Raw genomic sequence first — 17943 nt, forward strand, 5'->3', positions numbered from 1 at the left:
ACGTCCCACTGTCTTCAATAGAAAGCTCCTATAAAAGAGGGTGAAAGAAATTAAATCAGCCACCTTCCTCTCCTCCAGCCTCCCCCCGCGTGCCTCTCCTCCGCCGCGGCCCAAACAATGGGCGCATATGGAGCAGAATACTAATGAACCCAAGGGCCTCTGTGCGCAGACAGGGGAATCATGCCGCCACTTTAAAAACACAACTGAAACAGATCACCAATGAGATATCAACGTAGAGCAAACTGTCTCTGCTTCGAATGTGATGGTAAAGACTATTTCTTAGACTGTGCGTGGAGTGACTGACTACCCCTAAATGCCGCATATTTTCTCACAATGTGCAGTGCGCATTTCATCAAGTCATTCTGGTCGGTTCATTAGAGGGATCTGTCATTTGGATCGATGGATATTAACTACATTGTCTATCCAAGCGTGCAAGTAATTACACAGAAAATTCCTTGGGGAGTATTGGTTGGAGAATGATCTGACATCAAGGTCTAATTGAACCACCTCTATTCAGCCCATCTACCCAACCCAAACATCACTTCTCCATGTTCACCACTGGACCCAATCTCATATTGCATGTAGAGAGTCAATGTTGTGTGGAGGCTTTAAGACAGGTTCACACAGAAGCAACTGACCCATGCAGCCCTCTCCTGGGAGGGGGGAACAGTTCCCTTGGCAGTGGCTCTGGCCCCAGGGCCTCCTGTCCTGTTTATAATGACCCAGTGTGAAGGTGCTGACAGCCATGCTATGCCAGACAGCAGCTGGTAAAGCACAAGACATTGACCCCACTCTGAGACACCCTGCTGTGTGTGTTTGAAGATCTCAATCATTAGCTAGCCTTTGTGTGTGATCATATTTACTGTATGGGCATGTGCATATGTATGTGTGTGTGTGTGTGTGTGTGTGTGTGTGTGTGTGTGTGTGTGTGTGTGTGTGTGTGTGTGTGTGTGTGTGTGTGTGTGTGTGTGTGTGTGTGTGTGTGTGTGTGTGTGTGTGTGTGTCTCTATTGATGTATGTGCTTGGCCTCAGTTTGTGGTGATTTTGGCATGTCTAAGACGTCCTGTGCCCATGTGTCTTCCATAGAGGGCCACATCATTAGTGAGACTACCCCTCTCAGTGGTGAGTGACTGATGTCTGGGTGGGTGAGAGCTGCCTGGGTCTGGGGCTTTGTCCCATAACATCCCCCTTCTTCATTAGCCTAGCTTCCCCCTGAGCTGGAGGCTCTTAGCAGCTGTGTCACCTGAGCACTGACTGACTGATTGGGAAGTCAAGCTGGATAGAGTCCATTCAGAGCCAGTTGTTCCTGCTGAGGAGAAAGGCCACTGAGGCCAGAGTGTGCAGCCTGCATGCCCCATTCACGCCTGTTATGTAAACATGGTGTGTGTGCATGCATGCATGCATGTGTGCGTATGTGTGTCTGTGTGTGAACGGTGGCTTAGTCAAGCGGTGGAGTAGTGGGGGCCAGGGTGGTATTGTATAGCAGTAGTTTCCGGCCTCCCACAGTCCTCTCCCTTTGGTGCCAGTCACAACATTGCTTTAATTATAGAGGGGCTATGTTCCTGATTCCATGGCTCCCCGGCTCACTGCCACGAAGCTGCCTGGCTGCTCCCCTTCCCATCCCCCTCTCTAACGGAGAGAGCACAGGAGGCAGTCAAATAGTAATGATGCCAGGCAGTGTGCGGTATGAGATCTGGGAGCCAGGAGGCGTCAATTAATAATGCAGCAGAATCAAAGGTATCGCATGAAAGGGAGCCCGCTTGAGATCCCTCCAGAGCTACACACTCTGGAAGTCAGCAGTATGTTGACTGTATGTTTCTTTGGGTGTCCTCAAAGCTTTGTTCGTATTCTGTGTCATTACGTTTTAATAAGCCAGCCTTTCACAGTGTCTGCTAGTTCTATATCCGTGTGAGGCTAGTTCTATAACCGTGTGAGGCTAGTTCTATATCCGTGTGAGGCTAGTTCTATATCCGTGTGAGGCTAGTTCTATATCCGTGTGAGGCTAGTTCTATATCCGTGTGAGGCTAGTTCTATATCCGTGTGAGGCTAGTTCTATATCCGGTTGAGGCTAGTTCTATATCCGTGTGAGGCTAGTTCTATATCCGTGTGAGGCTAGTTCTATATCCGTGTGAGGCTAGCTTGCCAGAGGACCTAGGCCTAATGATCCATTTTGTGACAGTGTGTCACAGATAAATTGATTTCCAATACACTGTTTTCCTCTCTCTTTTCCTCTCTCTCTTTCCTTCCTTCCTTGTATTATTTATTTTGTTCGGACTCAGGTAGCTATAAAACCTAGAGATCTCTTCCACTCTCCTATTAGGAACCACCATAATACAATGGCTTTGTCTTTGATATTAGTTTAGTGGCAGAAAACATCTCTCCAATAGGTTTTATTGCATAATGAATGCTTATGCGGACAGCCTGGCTTGGGTCTTTTGGCTGTTCATAAACACAGCGCTGCTATCACACTGATCTATTCTAATCTGTCTGAGACAAAGCACCCAGAATCCCAGCAATTATTCCAGCGCTGCCGAGTGACCATATCATCGATATGAATAGGAAAGTTGAGATCTACAGTATGTGGAGTGTTTTTATACTCTCTAGCTCATTATGTTAGCTTTCATTGGTATGATGCTGGTTTGGCTCATGTGAAGGTTGGCTCCTTGTAATGCCAAAATGACAGACTGTATTTTTCATTCATCTGTCACTGCACGCTCCACATACTGTATGCTCATTTAATTCAAGGAAGAATTTCCCCTCCCCGCCACACTGCTGAAACCTTGGTCACTTTCAATAAATCATTTGCATCCCAGCAGTGTACAGCTACATCTTTTTTTAAGTAAGCCCCTTCCACACACACACACACACACACACACACACACACACACACACACACACACACACACACACACACACACACACACACACACACACACACACACACACACACATAAAGCGTCTCCTGTCAGTTGTCTAACAGCCTCTCCATCCCCAAGACTCTGTAATGTAGAGTGTCACATTATTTTGCTGACATCTGTTAATGACATAATTTAATGTAGCAAAAGTCATAACAGGCAAATTGAAGTGTGTGTGTGTGTGCGTGTGCGTGCTGGGGAGGCCATGCATAGCTAGTGTGTGTTGACTGTGAGTACTCAGATGACCTGAAATTGCCTGGCTGATTAAACAACCCCCTGGTGTATGAGATTTGTGTGTCCTGCTGCATGTGCATCCACAAAAATAACATCTCAACACAGTTCCCACTACAGTGAATTATTCATGTTCCAGCTGGCTGCATCCTCAGGTATCTTACGTAACTGGGATTGGGCTATAGTAGCATGCATGCAGCCCATGCAGCCATGCACACTGATGTGTATAGGCCTATACTACCTCCACTATCCAAAGGTGGGAATAAAACATTCTGTATACGGTTATTTGTTTAAGGTTAATAGTGTGTTTTGGTCATCCAGGTAAATGGATGAAAAATTACTACACTTGGTCATAATTCACATTGACTTAAAGCTATGTATGTCTAGTGTATGTGTTATCATGCCTGCGTGTTGGTCTGTTTCAGAGGGCGCTCCAGAGCTCCCCCTGGGGGCTAATGCTGGCACTGGAACAGCAGGTTTGTGAGCTGAGAGTGGACACAGATGATGTCACCTATGAGGGGACCCAAGGTGACACGATGGACAGTCGGCCCAGCTCAGGTACTCCTCATGCGACCTGGAGGCAAAATGCTGGCTAGCAGAGTAGAATACTTGAAAAAGAAAAGGAGAGCCGCACACTCTAGGATTTCAGATGCAATAATTTCATAACCTAATAACCAATGTTTCGACAGACAAGCTGTCTTCATCAGGGTATAATTAAGCAATAAGGCCCGATGAGGTGTGGTATATGGCCAATATACCAAGGCTAAGGGCTGTTCTTAGGCACAGTCCTTAGCCGCTCATCCATATATTTATATGTACATATTCTCATGCACCCCTTTAGATTTGTGTGTATTAGGTAGTTGTTGGGGAATTGTTAGATTACTTGTTAGATATTATTGCACTGTCGGAATTAGAAGCACAAGCTTTTCGCTACACTCGCATTAACATCTGCTAACCATGTGCATGTGACCAATACAATTTGATTTGATTTGATTTGGTATATTGGCCATATATCACAAACTCCTGAGGTGCCTTATTGCTATTATACACTGGTTACCAACGTAATTAGAGCAGTAAAAATAAATGTTTTGTCATACCTGTGGTATATGGTCTGATATACCACGGCTGTCAGCCAATCAACATTCAGTGCTCAAACCACCCAGTTTATAATGACAAATACATGGGGTCACTAGTTTATATAGTTTCAAAGGATCCAAACAGGTGTGTGTAATCATGGCCAGGTGTGGCTTGATATCATTGGTTAATTTACATATAGAAATACAACATATAAAAAACATGAATGGATAGCATACAATCATAGATACAGTTTGTTGAGGGCATTTAGCTTTCACCAGTTTCCCTTGAAAACAGTTTTCCCTATAGCCAATTCTGTCGAATCAAATATGGCTGAGACGCAAAGAAAATTAAATGAAAGGGGGTACAAAATTGGTCAGATTAATACTGTCGTTGAGAAAATCCAAAACAAATCGAGACATGATCTCTTTCAAGGACAGTCTCACAAAAGAAGCATTATTGCGTTCTTACTACCCACTATTCAAAATGCTCTGAACAAATTAAGGGAATCGTTCACAAACATTGACACATTCTAAGATCCGATGACAGTATGGGTAATGTGTTTTTGGACCCTCCCTTGATAGTATTCTCGCGGGGCAGAAATCTCAGAGATCAATTGGTAAACTCTGATTTACCACCCCAAAATACCCCTCCACAATGTCTATTTGCGCCTCTATCAGATGGAAAATACAACTGTAATGGCTGTGCTCAATGTAATGGCACTTACAAATGTAGATCCTTCAAACACCCCCAAACAGGGAAACAGATCCCAATCAAAGGTGTTATCACGTGCTCCACTAAGGTAGTTATTTATCTTCTAACTTGTCCTTGTGGTAAAAATTATGTGGGTAAAACGAAGCGCATCGTAGCTCCATTAGGTGCAAGAACTCGACGTACTGTACCCTGTAGCAGCCCACTTTTTGGAAGCAAACAACTCTATTTTGTTCCTACGTTATATCGGCATCGAACTCGTCACCCTCCCTAGGTGAGGGGGTGACCTTGACAATTTATTGTTAAAACGAGAGGCTGTCTGTATCTTGTGCCTGTATCTTTAATTTAAACACATTTGCTCCCTTCGGTCTCAAAGTTGACTTTGATCTGAAGCCATTTTTGTGATTATTGTGATTTTGCTATTCATTGTAAATGTTTGTAGGCATATGTAGCCAAACTGTATCTATGATTGTATGCTATCCATTCATGTTTTTATGTGTTCTATTTATATCTGTAAATTAACCAATGATATCAAGCCATACCCGGCCATGATTTCAGACTGTTACGAATCCCGCCGAAGATGGTGCCTCTTCCCGTTCGGGCGGCGCTCGGCGGTCGTCGTCTCCGGCCTACTAGCTGCCACCGATCCCCTTTTCTGTTTCATTTAGTTTTGTCTGATTTGTTGCACCTGTTTTGTGTTTAGGTTTATTGTGGGTTATTTAAACCCAGTTGGCCCGCCGACTTTTGTGCGGGCTTGTTTTTCTGTTTGTGGTGTCGTATTTTTCTTGTGGTGTCTGTTCCCTGTGGATTTTGTCCTGTTTGTTTTGGACTGTACTTGACGCGCCCTTGGATGTGTGGCGTTGCCGTCTCGTTATATATCTTTTTGGAATATTAAATCCACTTGCTACTCACTACCCTGCTCTCTGCGCCTGACTCCTTCATCACCACTATTGGAATTGTGACACAGACACCTGTGTATCCTTTGACAGTATTTAAAGTAGTGACCCACAGTGTTTTTTTGGTGTTTTTTTGTAATCTTTTTTTTATTATTATTATTATTAATTTTTTTAAGGGGTGGATCAGCTTTAATATTGCATATAGATTGTTGCTTCCATCAATTTAATTGTCTGCATCATTTCCAATCCTCCATATATGTTTTGGGTAAATATATATATCCATAAACATGCATACTTGTGTATATATATATACATAAACATTCATATATATACATACATACATATACACACTTTCTTTTTTAAATATACCTTTATTATTCCCTGCAAACCCTACCACCTCTCCCCAATTGGAGTAAACTAATAAACAATAACACTTAGGCTTCTACCTTCAGTTTATACATATTATACACATTTTACAGACACAATCTATTTTACAATAGTTATATTCTGTTTGTTTTTAGTCCTTCCTTTATTTCTGATGTCCATCCAGTTTGATTTCTATTTGTAACTGTGCTGTTTCACAAAATTTCTGAACTTATATACAGTGGGGCAAAAAAGTATTTAGTCAGCCACCAATTGTGCAAGTTCTCCCACTTAAAAAGATGAGAGAGGCCTGTAATTTTCATCATAGGTACACTTCAACCATGACAGACAAAATGAGAAAAAAAATCCAGAAAATCACATTGTAGGATTTTTAATGAATTTATTTGCAAATTATGGTGGAAAATAAGTTGCCCGGTTGTCCGGTTTAAATATTATTGATTATAAAGACAATAAACAACCTGAAGATTAATTATACACATCGTTTGACATGTTTCGACGAACTTTACCGGTACTTTTAGTATGTATTCGTCTGCCTGTTGTGACCGCCTTGGAGCCATTGGATTACTGAACAAAACGCGCCAACAAAACTGAGTTTTTGAGACATAAAAGAGGACATAAAACAAACATTTACTGTGTAACTGGGAGTGTTGTGAGTGCAACCATATGAAGATCATCAAAGGTAAGTGATCAGGTGGGACGCTAATGTCCCACATACCCTAGAGAGGTTTTAACCACAATATTTGTTGTATTATTTGTTCTGTCTTTTCAGGAGGATTAAACTGAAATTGCAACCAACTTTCTAAGGCTTGTTTAAAAAATAACTATATTTTGGAGATGATTTAGTTTTCAAATAACCAAAAGTGAGCAGTTGTAATCTGAATAAAGGGAAAAATATCATTCTTGAACATGGGGTGAGACATTCTTAATTGTTTACTAGAGAACCATTTCGGATTTAAGTATAACTTTTGGATGACTGATGCCTTTAGTGAGAGGTCTAATGCTTTAATATTTAATAATGGCTGCCCTCCGAATTCATATTCGTTATATAAATAGGCCCTTTTAATTTTGTCTGGCTTGCCATTCCAAATAAAATGGAATATTTTTTGTTCATATAATTTAAAAAGCAGGTCACTAGGTGTAGGCAAAACCATAAGCAAATATGTGGTATGACTAAAGAGTTAATCAGGGTGCTTTTTCCACAAATAGACAGGTATTTTCCTTTCCATGGTAGCAAGATCTAATCTATTTTTGCTAACTTTCTATAAAAATGTATTGGAGTGAGATACATTTTTTCTTTCAGGATTTGTATACTGAGTAGGTCCACATCTCCGTCAGACCATTTTATTGGGAAAATACACGGTAATGTAAAATGTGCATTTTTTAGTGATCCAATACGTAATATAGTACACTTATCATAATTTGGTTTTAATCCAGAGAGGTTAGCAAAAGTATCTAGATCCTCTATGAGGCTGTGGAGGGATTCTAATTATGGTTTTAAAAGAAAACATGAATCATCAGCGTAGAATGGCACCTTTGTTTTTAAGCCACGGATTTCTAATCCCTTAATATTATTGTTGGATCTAATTTTAACAGCTAACATTTCGATATGCCGATAGTGGACATAGATATGCCAATAGTGGACAACCTTATTTTACTCCTCTTGACAGTTTAAAACTTTCTAAGATGTAGCCATTATTTACTATTTTACACCTAGGGTTACTATACATAACTTTAACCCATTTTATAAGAGATTCTGCCAAAATTGAAATATTCCAGGCATTTATATATAAACTCCAGTCGTACTTTATCAAAACCCTTTTCAAAATCAGCTATGAAAACACTGAAGTGTAAGAGGCCTCCAATTTTTTTAATGGACTGGATCTTTATATATACCACTTGGATCCTGTTTCAGTAATAATGAAATCAGACCTTCTTGTTGTGTGTCTGATAATCTACCGTTTATATAGGAGTGGTTAAAACATGCTTATAATGGTCCTCTGAGTATATCAAAAAAAGTTTGGTATACTTCCACTGGTATGCCATCCAGCCCTGGAGTTTTCACATCAAGAAGTTCCTCCTCTGTAATTTGGCCTTCACATGAGTCTTTCTGTACAGATGTTAATTTTACATTATTAAGAGGGGAAAAATCCATACAATTAGCTTCGGTTAGTGGAAATTGAGGAGACTGAAAAGAAAACATATTCTTAAAGTACTTTACTTCCTCTTTCAAAATTATCATTCGGTGAATCATGCGTGACTCCATCATTTGTAACATGTATCAATAGAAAAATGTTGGTAGCATTTTTATGTTGAAGATTGAAAAATAATTTGGTGACCCGCAGTGTTTGTCATTATACCTGTCATGCCCTGATCTGTTTCACCTGTTCCTGTGATTGTCTGCACCCACTCCAGGTGTCGCTTATTATCCCCGGTGTATTTATCCCTGTGTTTCCTGTCTCTCTGTGCCAGTTCGTCTTGTATGTTAGTCAAGTCAACCAGCGTGTTTTCCCGTACTCCTTTTGCTATTCTCTTTTTGATAGTTCTCCCGGGTTGGCCCCTGCCTGACTCTGGACTACTTTCCCGCCTGCCTGATCATCCTGCCTGCCCTGACCCTGATTCTGCCTGCCCTTTTGGACTCTGAACTGGTTTTGACCCTTTTGCCTGTCCACAACCATTCTCTTGCCTTCCCCTATTGGATTAATAAATATTGTAAGACTCCAACCATCTGCCTCCTGTGTCTGCATCTGGGTCTTGCCTTGTGTCATGATAATACCCTGATGAAGACAGCTTGTCTGTCGAAACGTTGGTTATTAGGTTATTAAATGATTGCATCCGAGCTCCTAGAGTGTGCAGCTCTCCTTTTATTTTTCAACTTCTTATGCTACCACCTGTCAATTTCTGACCTCAGAACTTTAACCCCTGAACCACATCAGAGGGGCATGGGGTACTTATATTTTTCTTAATGTAGTAACACCATTTTTTGTGTGTGTTTGACCCATGTTCTGTATATTTTCTGTATACTCTTTTTACATTAATTGTGGCCCTATATTTCTTTGAAGTACATGTATAATGACTTTAACATTTCATTAGTTCGAACAAATGTTGTTTTTGTGCCCTACTTTCTGCTGTTATTGGTTCTGTGATTTGTTTAAGAGCCGAGACGTTAGAAATTAGTTTGTCAACATATGGTTTGAGAAAGCCTGAAAGAGCCGAGGTCTAATGAGTGACATCATCTGTGTTTCCCAGGGTTCTATGAGTCGAGTGGGGGCCAGTCTCCAAAGGGGCATTCCTGTCCCTCTGAGTTCCCAGAGCCCCCCTCTGGCTGGGGCTACAGCAGCACTGAGAGGCCCAAGTCTCTGAGTGAGTTCAGCTCACTCTCACTATCAACAGCTCTCTTTCAACCCCAATAGGGTTCATGGTATCATAGCAACAACACCATGGGCTGTCTTTACTTTATTACATTGTTATTATAGTTGCATTAGGTACTTATTTCAGTAGTAAAACAAACACAACTTCTCTCTGTGCTCTCCATCTACAGAAGATGCCCTCCAACTGACAAGTGAGAGTCTGATGGAGCCAGCCCCTCGTGCCACTGTGCCCCAATCCTTCTCTGCCCCCTACCCACCCCTGGAGGGCATCGCTGAGGAGGTGACGGCTGAGGAGCCCTGGCAGTGGGACCCACACTCTGCCCAGGGTTGGGAGGACCAGGCCACTGAGGAGGATTTCCAGCAGGCTCTGAGGGTAGAAGGCTACATCCTGGGTCTCATCCATCGCTACGCGTTCTCACCCCGGCCCTGCATGCCTCGTACCAGTCTGGGGCCTGACCCCTCCATCTCCTCCTCATCCAGCATTAACAGGCAGAGCAGCCTGCAAAGGAAACCCCCTCTTCACACCCCTGAGCACTGCATCCCTGACCCACAGGACCTCTACCCTGACCGTGAGTGCCAGGCCTGGGGGTGTGACCCTCTAGACAGGGAGGTGTGGGGGGGGGGGGGCCCATCCATGGAGGAGGACTGTTATCTGTCTTTACCCTACCCTCACTCCAGACCTCACTCCCTGGCCGGGGGGCATCCACCCTCCCTGGACCCCCCTTGTGGAGCTAAGGACCCTTGTTTAAGTAGTGAGTCTGATTCCCCCCAGCACTACCCACTGCCCCACTCCCCAGCTTCACATAAACACCTTGTCAGAGCACAGTACATTCCTGGGCAGGCATGCCACGCCCCTGTACTATCCTCACACTATCCTCCAGAACACTCCCCCTCACATTATCCTCCAGAGCCCTCCAAGCCCAGCCAAACATTTGTGTCCCCAGACCAAAGCAGCTCAAAGACCAGGGCCACGGGGAAGAAGAGTCGTGAGGAGGGACAGAGCTCCAAGAAGCCTGACCACAGGACCTGCCGCTCCCAGTCTGAGAACAGTTTGATGGGGGAGAGGGCTTTCCCTAAGCACAGGTACAGCACAGCCGAGCGCCCCCAGCACCAGAGGTGCCAGGGTCCACACACAGGCCCCCAGCACAGCAACACCGCTGGGGGGCAACGCTGGTGCTCCACCCTGGAGCTCAGCCAGGAGGAAGGGGAGACCCAGGGTGAGCAGGCCCACAGATGCCCACCTCGTAGGGCCCGCTACACCCAGGCCTGCTCTCATGCAAACCCCAACCACCACTCTCAGGTCCATGCCCAGCCTCGCCTCTCAGAGTACCCGGAGAGAGCACCTCTGTGTCGGGGAGAGGAGGGCCATGTGCAGGCTGCCCCTGGGGAGTCAGAGTTCAGCATGAGTGAGGTGTACTCTCCTGCCTCCAGCTCCCTCTCTAGTGACTCCGATGAGGGGGGGTTGGTGTGGCCCCAGCAGCTGCCCCCTCGTCTGGCCCCCTCCTCTTCCTCCTCTTTCTCCTCTTCCTCCTCCCCTCAGGCCTCCTCAAAGGCCTCCTCGCAGCCCAAGGCCTTTGTTAAAATCATAGCCTCTCATGCCCTAAAGAAGAAGATTCTGCGATTCCGCGCCGGCTCTCTCAAAGTCATGACAACAGTCTGAAAATATGTCTATCACCGATTGTTTCTACTGCCCATATCCTGCACAGTCTGATGGTTCAACCTACATCACCTACAGTTCACACCCTCTGTCTACCTATGCTGGTCCGTGCAGCATTGTCATAAAATCAAAAGCTATTTTACCTTCAGGAAAAACTCAGATGTCTGTAACTGGCCTAAGATCAGTATCATGATATCATCTAGCTAAACCACATTTCACCATCAGACTGTGCATTAACTCTGCATTAACCATTCATTTGTTTAATGAAAGTCATCCTCTGATGGTGACACTGCCATGTCACATATGGACACCTGAAAGTGAACCGCTACCTCTCTTCTCTCAGCTGCACCACCTTGCAGCCTGGACCTGAAGCCCATGTCTGTAGCACTGGCCCTGTAGGTGACTGTAGTGAGGGGTCAGCACACCCATTTCTGTAAATACCTGCCTGTGGCCTTGTTTGTATGAATGTAGTTTGTAAATAAAGATGTTGTGGTCTTTTAGGCCATGTGATTCATTTGACACTTTCTAGTATTCAACCTAGAATAGTGGACTCCAGAATGCCTACTGGATATTTCTCACACATAAATACAGTTATTTTCACATTAGTTCTTATTCAGAGCTGATCTGATTGATCAAAGACCAATTAGTGACAAAAATATCAGGATTGAGCTGCCTGTGTTAGCCTAAACTGCTTTCAGTGTGCTAGTTGTATAACAGAAAGTGTACATCACTGTCGCCCCCCTGTGGTGTATCAGTAAAACTGCTTTAAACCTTGCTCCGAACATCTGCTGCATATTTTCATGTACCAAGTTATGAAAATATGTTAATTCTAAGATTTTGTGCATGATTGAGAGCATGGTATACTAACCCTAACCCGGGCCTTAAGCTTTTTATTTCTATTCGTTTTTTTATGTCCCAAATGCGAACCCCCTCTTTAGGCAAGCACAGGGCACAGAGCACAGAGCACAGGGCACAGAGCACAGAGCTTGTGAATGATAAACAATTTGGTCACACTTTATTTGGATAGTCCGGATTTTCCCTATCAACAAACTGCCTGCTAAGCTTACGGTTAGAATTAGGTTTAGAATAAGGGTTATGATAAGGTTATGGCTAGGGTTAGGGTTAGGGTAAGGGTTACATTTAATGTTAGGATTAGGGTTAAGGTTAGGGTTAGTAGTTAGTTGAAATGTTACTGATAGTCTATAGAGCATCTACATATGCACTATCCAAATAAAGTGTTACAAACAATTTCAAAATGGCACCAGTGAACTGTATTTCTATGGAATGCAGGTGTGATTTATTGCGGAAGTGGAACTGCTGATTACCTCATATGATATGTGAAATAAAATGTCCAATTTAGGTATAATACCAGGAGTTGCTTGTCGATTTAACAGCTCTGACACAGCTCTGACACTCCAAAACAACCGCTATAGGGGATGTCAGCTAAAGCGGATCTGATTAAATAGAGCCCGTAATTGCACAAGTGTGATTGCTGACAGAGACATATTGCAGAGAGGACAGGGCTTCCTGTTCTGTTGCACAACACTGTATTAAAGTTTCTTCATTAGAGTTTCTGAACCCCCTCATCTTTAGGCAAGCACAGAGCACAGAGATTGTGAATGATAAACAATTTCAAAGTGGCACTCCAGTGAACTATATTTCTAGGAAATGCAGTGGGGATTTATTGAGAAAGTTGCACTGCTGATTACCACAGATGATATCTGAAAGAGAGAGCTTATCACAGTAGTGACAGAGGAAGAAGACATGGGTGTGGGAGAATGGGATGAAAGCATTTTAAAGAGCAACTTTGTTTCATAAAACATTTTATTTCAACACAAATACATGTATTTATTTTCTTAATTTAAATGTTTAACACAATTCATGTTCTGGTATGCTCATTAACAGTTCTTGTTATTATCTGAGGGCAAAAACATGACATATTTGTCAAAATGACATATCTATGAAAATGAAGTAAAATCTAAACATAGCTGATGTTATGGAGGTGTAAATGTGTTGGAGCTGTCAATTCGGTGAGCAGCTGCTCTTGATCATTGTCACGAAGCCACACCTGTCCCCCTTGCGTTAGGATATATATAAAATTATTACTCTTAAGTTGAAAATCATTAAACTAAATAATGAGGATTTCTATCAGCCTAATCAATGTGTAGATTACATCTCACATTCCAGTGTTAGAACTTGTAAACAAGGCTGCATGGGATTTCTCTTACTGCAACTCCATGCAGCAAATTTGCAATGTCCACTTTAGTTATAATGCCAGGAGTCGCTTGTGGATTTGACAGCTCTAATGCAGTTCCACCTCCGACACGCAAAAACACACATACACACACAGAACTTCACATATTAATCTCCTGGGTTCTTTCTGATGTGCTCTTGAACATGCTCTGTCTGGTTACCGACTCCTCGGTGGCAAAGTTGAACATATTGCGCAGGGAGCGATTGATACTCTGCTTAAAGCCTCGTCCCAGACACACATAGAGCAGAGGGTTGAGGCAGCTGTTACAGTAGGCCAGGCAGAGGGCCAGAGTGTGGGCCAGCTGTACGTTTGCGCTGTGCGATGAGTGCCGGGGGGTTGATAGAACCAGGAAGTCCAGTATGTGCAGTGGAAGCCAGCACAAGAAGAAGCTCAGCGACACGGCAACAATGACCCTCAAGGTGCGTCTGGAGCGCGCCTCACTCACCCTCCCAGGCCCCACCCCAGACCCCCCCCTGGCCCTGCTGTACACAACCCAATGACAAGCCACAATGGTGATGAATGGCAGCACGAAACCCACCAGGAAGCGTACTGTAGTGATAGCCCAGCCGCTGGCTACAGTGTACAATCCCAGGCACTCTGACTTACTGGTGCTTAACTGGACCTCCTTCACATAGACAAACTGGGGGATGCTGCCCAGCAGAGCCAGGAGCCACACCCCAACACATACCCAGCCAGCCTTGCGAGGCCTCCTCCAGTTCTGGCACCACACGGGCCGGCTGACCAGCAGAAAGCGGTCCAGGCTGATGAGTACCAGCAGCAGCACGCTACAGTACATAATCAGGTAGATGAGGCCCTTGAGCAGCTTGCAGGCCACAGGGCCAAAGGGCCAGTGCTGATCCATGGTCAGGGGCACCATGAGGAGGGGCAGGGACAGGCAGCACAGCAGGTCAGCCAGGGCCAGGTTGAGGAACAACAGAGAGGTGACGGAGCGCGGCATGCGGAAGCCCGTCACCCACACCACCAGAGCGTTGCCCGGGACACCCAGCAGGAAGACCAAGCCATAGAACACCAGGGCGGACAGGTGACGGGGCCCGAGCACAGGACCAAGGCCCTCAGGCTTGACGAATTCACAATCAGTGATGTTGTGGAGACTCAACTCCTCTTCAGTGAAAATCGAGCACATATCATCCATGCTTGGAGGTGACTGTTGAGGGGAAAGGAAAAGACAGTCATTTGATAGCTACTATAATATAATTGTGTCAATACAATAATACAGGAATTCTTGATAGAAGGGACAATCTCTACTTTTTTCCCAAATACTTTTCCTAATATTAACAACATTTGAAATAGATATTTTCATAGGATGTATATAAACTCTGTCAGACACCTTAAAAGGCATTTCATTTTTACATGTATTATCCAAAATGTGTTTAAAGGCATTGATAGTTTCATGATAACATTAGATTATTCAAATATGTAATACAAATCTCCAAACTTATTTTTGTTTAATTTTGTTGACAAGCTACTAACAGAGTTGACAAAAACACCTAAAACAGACATATTTTTGCCTCTAAAAATAAAAGTTCTATACAATTATTTGTCAAATATAGAAAATCCTTCATTTGTAAATCCCCAATAAAAACATCTTTCAGCACTCTGACGGAGTTAACGTTAGACGAGTTTATGTTTGACGGAGTTGACAAAAAAACTATTATTCTTCGTTCAAGTGGTATACAAAGTAGCAATTTTGTTTTCCCTCAGTTGCTAATTAAAATAAACATATTTGAACCAAAATGAATATCCTATCTTAATCTATACTGAACAAAAATATAAATGCAACAATTTCATTGATTTTACTGAGTTACAGTTCATATGAGGAAATCTGTCAATTTAAATAAATTCATTAGGCCCTAATCTATGGATTTCACATGACTGGGAATGCAGATATGCATCTGTTGGTCACAGATACCTAAAAAACATGGGCCTCACAATGGGCCTCAGGATCTCGTCATGTCATTTTTGTGCAGAAAAATGTCCATACATAAAATGCAATTGTGTTTGTCGTCCGTAGCTTATGCCTGCCCATACCATAACCACACTACCACCATGGGGCACTCGTTGACATCAGCAAACCGCTTGCCGACACAACGCCATACACATGATCTACGGTTGTGAGGCCTGGTTTGACGTACTGCCAAATTCTCTGGCAACAGCTCTGGTGGACATTCCTGCAGTCAGTATGCCAATTGCACGCTCCCTCAACACTTCACATTTTAGAGTGGCCTTTTATTGTCCCCAGCACAAGGTTTACCTGTGTAATGATCATGCTGTTTAATCAGTTTCTTGATATGCCACACCTGTCAGGTGGATGGATTAAAAGGGATAAATGCTCACTAACAGGGATGTAAACTAATTTGAGAGACATACGCTTTTTGTGTGTATGTAAAATTTCTGCGATCTTTTATTTCAAATCATGAAACATGGGATCAACACTTTACATGTTGCGTTTATATTCTTGTTCAGTGTATACGGGAGATGGAGTTGAAAGATTATGGGTGTGACCATGGTGATTTCAATATTATTTGTTTAATTCTATCAAAAGTAGAGAACTTTACAGGCCATGAAGGGTCTTGTTGCACTATGAGAACATGAAAGGTATTACGATGTAACTGACCCTGCTCATTCCTGATTCATTTAGGATTTCAGACTAATCTGATGGAGGTGACCAAGGGCTCTATTCCATCTGTATCGTTGTAGCGTAACAACATTTGAAGGTACTTTCTGTTTAAACCGAATGCAGTCTCCGCTAAAACGAGAACATTGCCTTTATATTTCAATCACGTTTTAATACTGAACTTCCGTGATACATACTGAATAGAGCCCCAAATCTCCGGACACGTTTTTTAGGAAGTATAGTTTTGAGAGAAATATTACTTAAGTTAAGAGAGGGCTATTGCAAGAAATTACATAACATTCCTTTTCAGTTCATATTAGTTATTGCTCGTTTTTACGAGAGTTTGAAATTGGGATCCTTTGCTCTGGACAAGGGCATTTCTGGGCATAGAGCCCACATGGAAATGAACAATATTGAAAATATTTAGAAATTTCCAAAAGCAAATCTTTCCCCTTATAAAATTCCACGAAATGTAATTTTTTTGCTCAAATAATGCAAAAAAAATAAAAATGTTTACTATAAAATAAAGTTTCACTGCATGACAAGGATTGTCCCATCTTTCAAGAATCCCGGAATTGAGAATTGTATACATTTTTAAGCATTTAAGCATTATATGTTTATCATTACATACTATTTTGATGAATTGTTATCTGCTATTGTTTTATTTGAAAGATTTAATCCGTAAGTGTCCATATCCAGACCAAAATAAATAACCATAGGACTATTGTCATGTCATTAATGCTGGAATGGCTTAGTTATGAAGTGACACAAAACCAGTCAGAATTTTACTAAACAATATGACATTTAAAAGTCATCATTCAAGTGAACAATACCTCTAAAATGAAATAATTCGAATCAGATAACTAATCACCAAACACTGTAAAGTTAAGGTTGTACTTTACCTTAGATTTCAGACGTATCCTCTTGTTGATGACCGTACACACCCAGAAAAACGAGGAGCTGTTCTTCTTTTGCACAATTTCTGGCCACAGATCCTTCGACAATTATGACCTAACCTCCTTATGATCAGCAATTGTCAAAATGTCAACGCATTACCAAATATAGACAGGCAGATACAGTGCCTTCGGAAAGTATTCAGACCCCTTGACCTTCATCCACATTTTGTTAGCTTACAGCCTTATTCTAAAATGGATTTTTTTTTAAATTCTCATCAATCTATACACAATACCCCATAATGACAAACCAAAAACGGATTTTTATATTTTTTTACTAATTTATATATATATACAAAAGATGTATATATCATATTCACATAATTATTCAGACCCTTTACCCAGTACTTTGTTGAAGCACCTTGGGCAGCAATTGCAGTCTCGAGTCATTTTGGGTATAATGCTACAAGCTTGGCACACCTGTATTTGGGGAGTTTCTCCCATTCTTCTCTGCAGATCCTCTCAATCTCTGTTAGGTTGGATGGGGAGCGTTGCTGCACAACTATTTTCAGGTCTCTTCGATCGGGTTCAAGTCCAGGCTCTGGCTGGGCCACTCAAGGACATTCAGAGACTTGTACCGAAGCCACTCCTGCGTTTTCTTGGCTGTGTGCTTAGGGTCGTTGTCCTGTTGGAAGGTGAACCTTCATCCCAGTCTGAGGTCTGGAATGGGTTTTCATCCAGGATCTCTCTGAACTTTCTGCGTCCATATTTCCCTTAATCCTGACTAGTCCCACAGTCCCTGCTGCTGAAAAACAGCATGATGCTGCCACCACTATGCTTCACCGTAGGGATGGTGCCAGGTTTCCTTCTGACGTGACGCTTGGCATTCAGGCCAGAGAGTTCAATCTTGGTTTCATCAGACAAG

The 17943-nt window shown here is 42.7% G+C and overlaps 2 protein-coding genes across 2 annotated transcripts; one reads left to right on the forward strand and one right to left on the reverse strand.

The window, feature by feature from the left end:
- Positions 1-9781: 9781 nt before the first annotated feature.
- Positions 9782-11675, forward strand: LOC120018516 (dapper homolog 3-like). The gene has a single exon (XM_038961743.1). It carries the CDS (start codon positions 9782-9784, stop codon positions 11237-11239), a length of 1458 nt encoding a protein of 485 aa, XP_038817671.1. The 3' UTR covers positions 11240-11675.
- Positions 11676-13048: 1373 nt separating this feature from the next.
- On the reverse strand, positions 13049-17136 carry LOC120018746 (C5a anaphylatoxin chemotactic receptor 1). The gene is made up of 2 exons (XM_038961951.1): positions 17028-17136; positions 13049-14655 (listed from the first exon to the last, which is right to left on the reverse strand). The coding sequence occupies exon 2, from the start codon at positions 14641-14643 to the stop codon at positions 13591-13593; it is 1053 nt and encodes a 350-aa protein (XP_038817879.1). The 5' UTR covers positions 14644-14655; positions 17028-17136; the 3' UTR covers positions 13049-13590.
- Between the last annotated feature and the right edge of the window lie 807 nt (positions 17137-17943).

This window comes from Salvelinus namaycush, chromosome 23 (genome assembly GCF_016432855.1).
Source record: "Salvelinus namaycush isolate Seneca chromosome 23, SaNama_1.0, whole genome shotgun sequence".
Taxonomy (NCBI): Eukaryota; Metazoa; Chordata; class Actinopteri; order Salmoniformes; family Salmonidae; genus Salvelinus; species Salvelinus namaycush.

Coding starts and splice junctions, on each gene's coding strand:
- LOC120018516 (XM_038961743.1), top strand. CDS start 9,782: ATGGAGCCAGCCCCTCGTGCCACTGTGCCCCAATCCTTCTCTGCCCCC.
- LOC120018746 (XM_038961951.1), bottom strand. CDS start 14,643: ATGGATGATATGTGCTCGATTTTCACTGAAGAGGAGTTGAGTCTCCAC.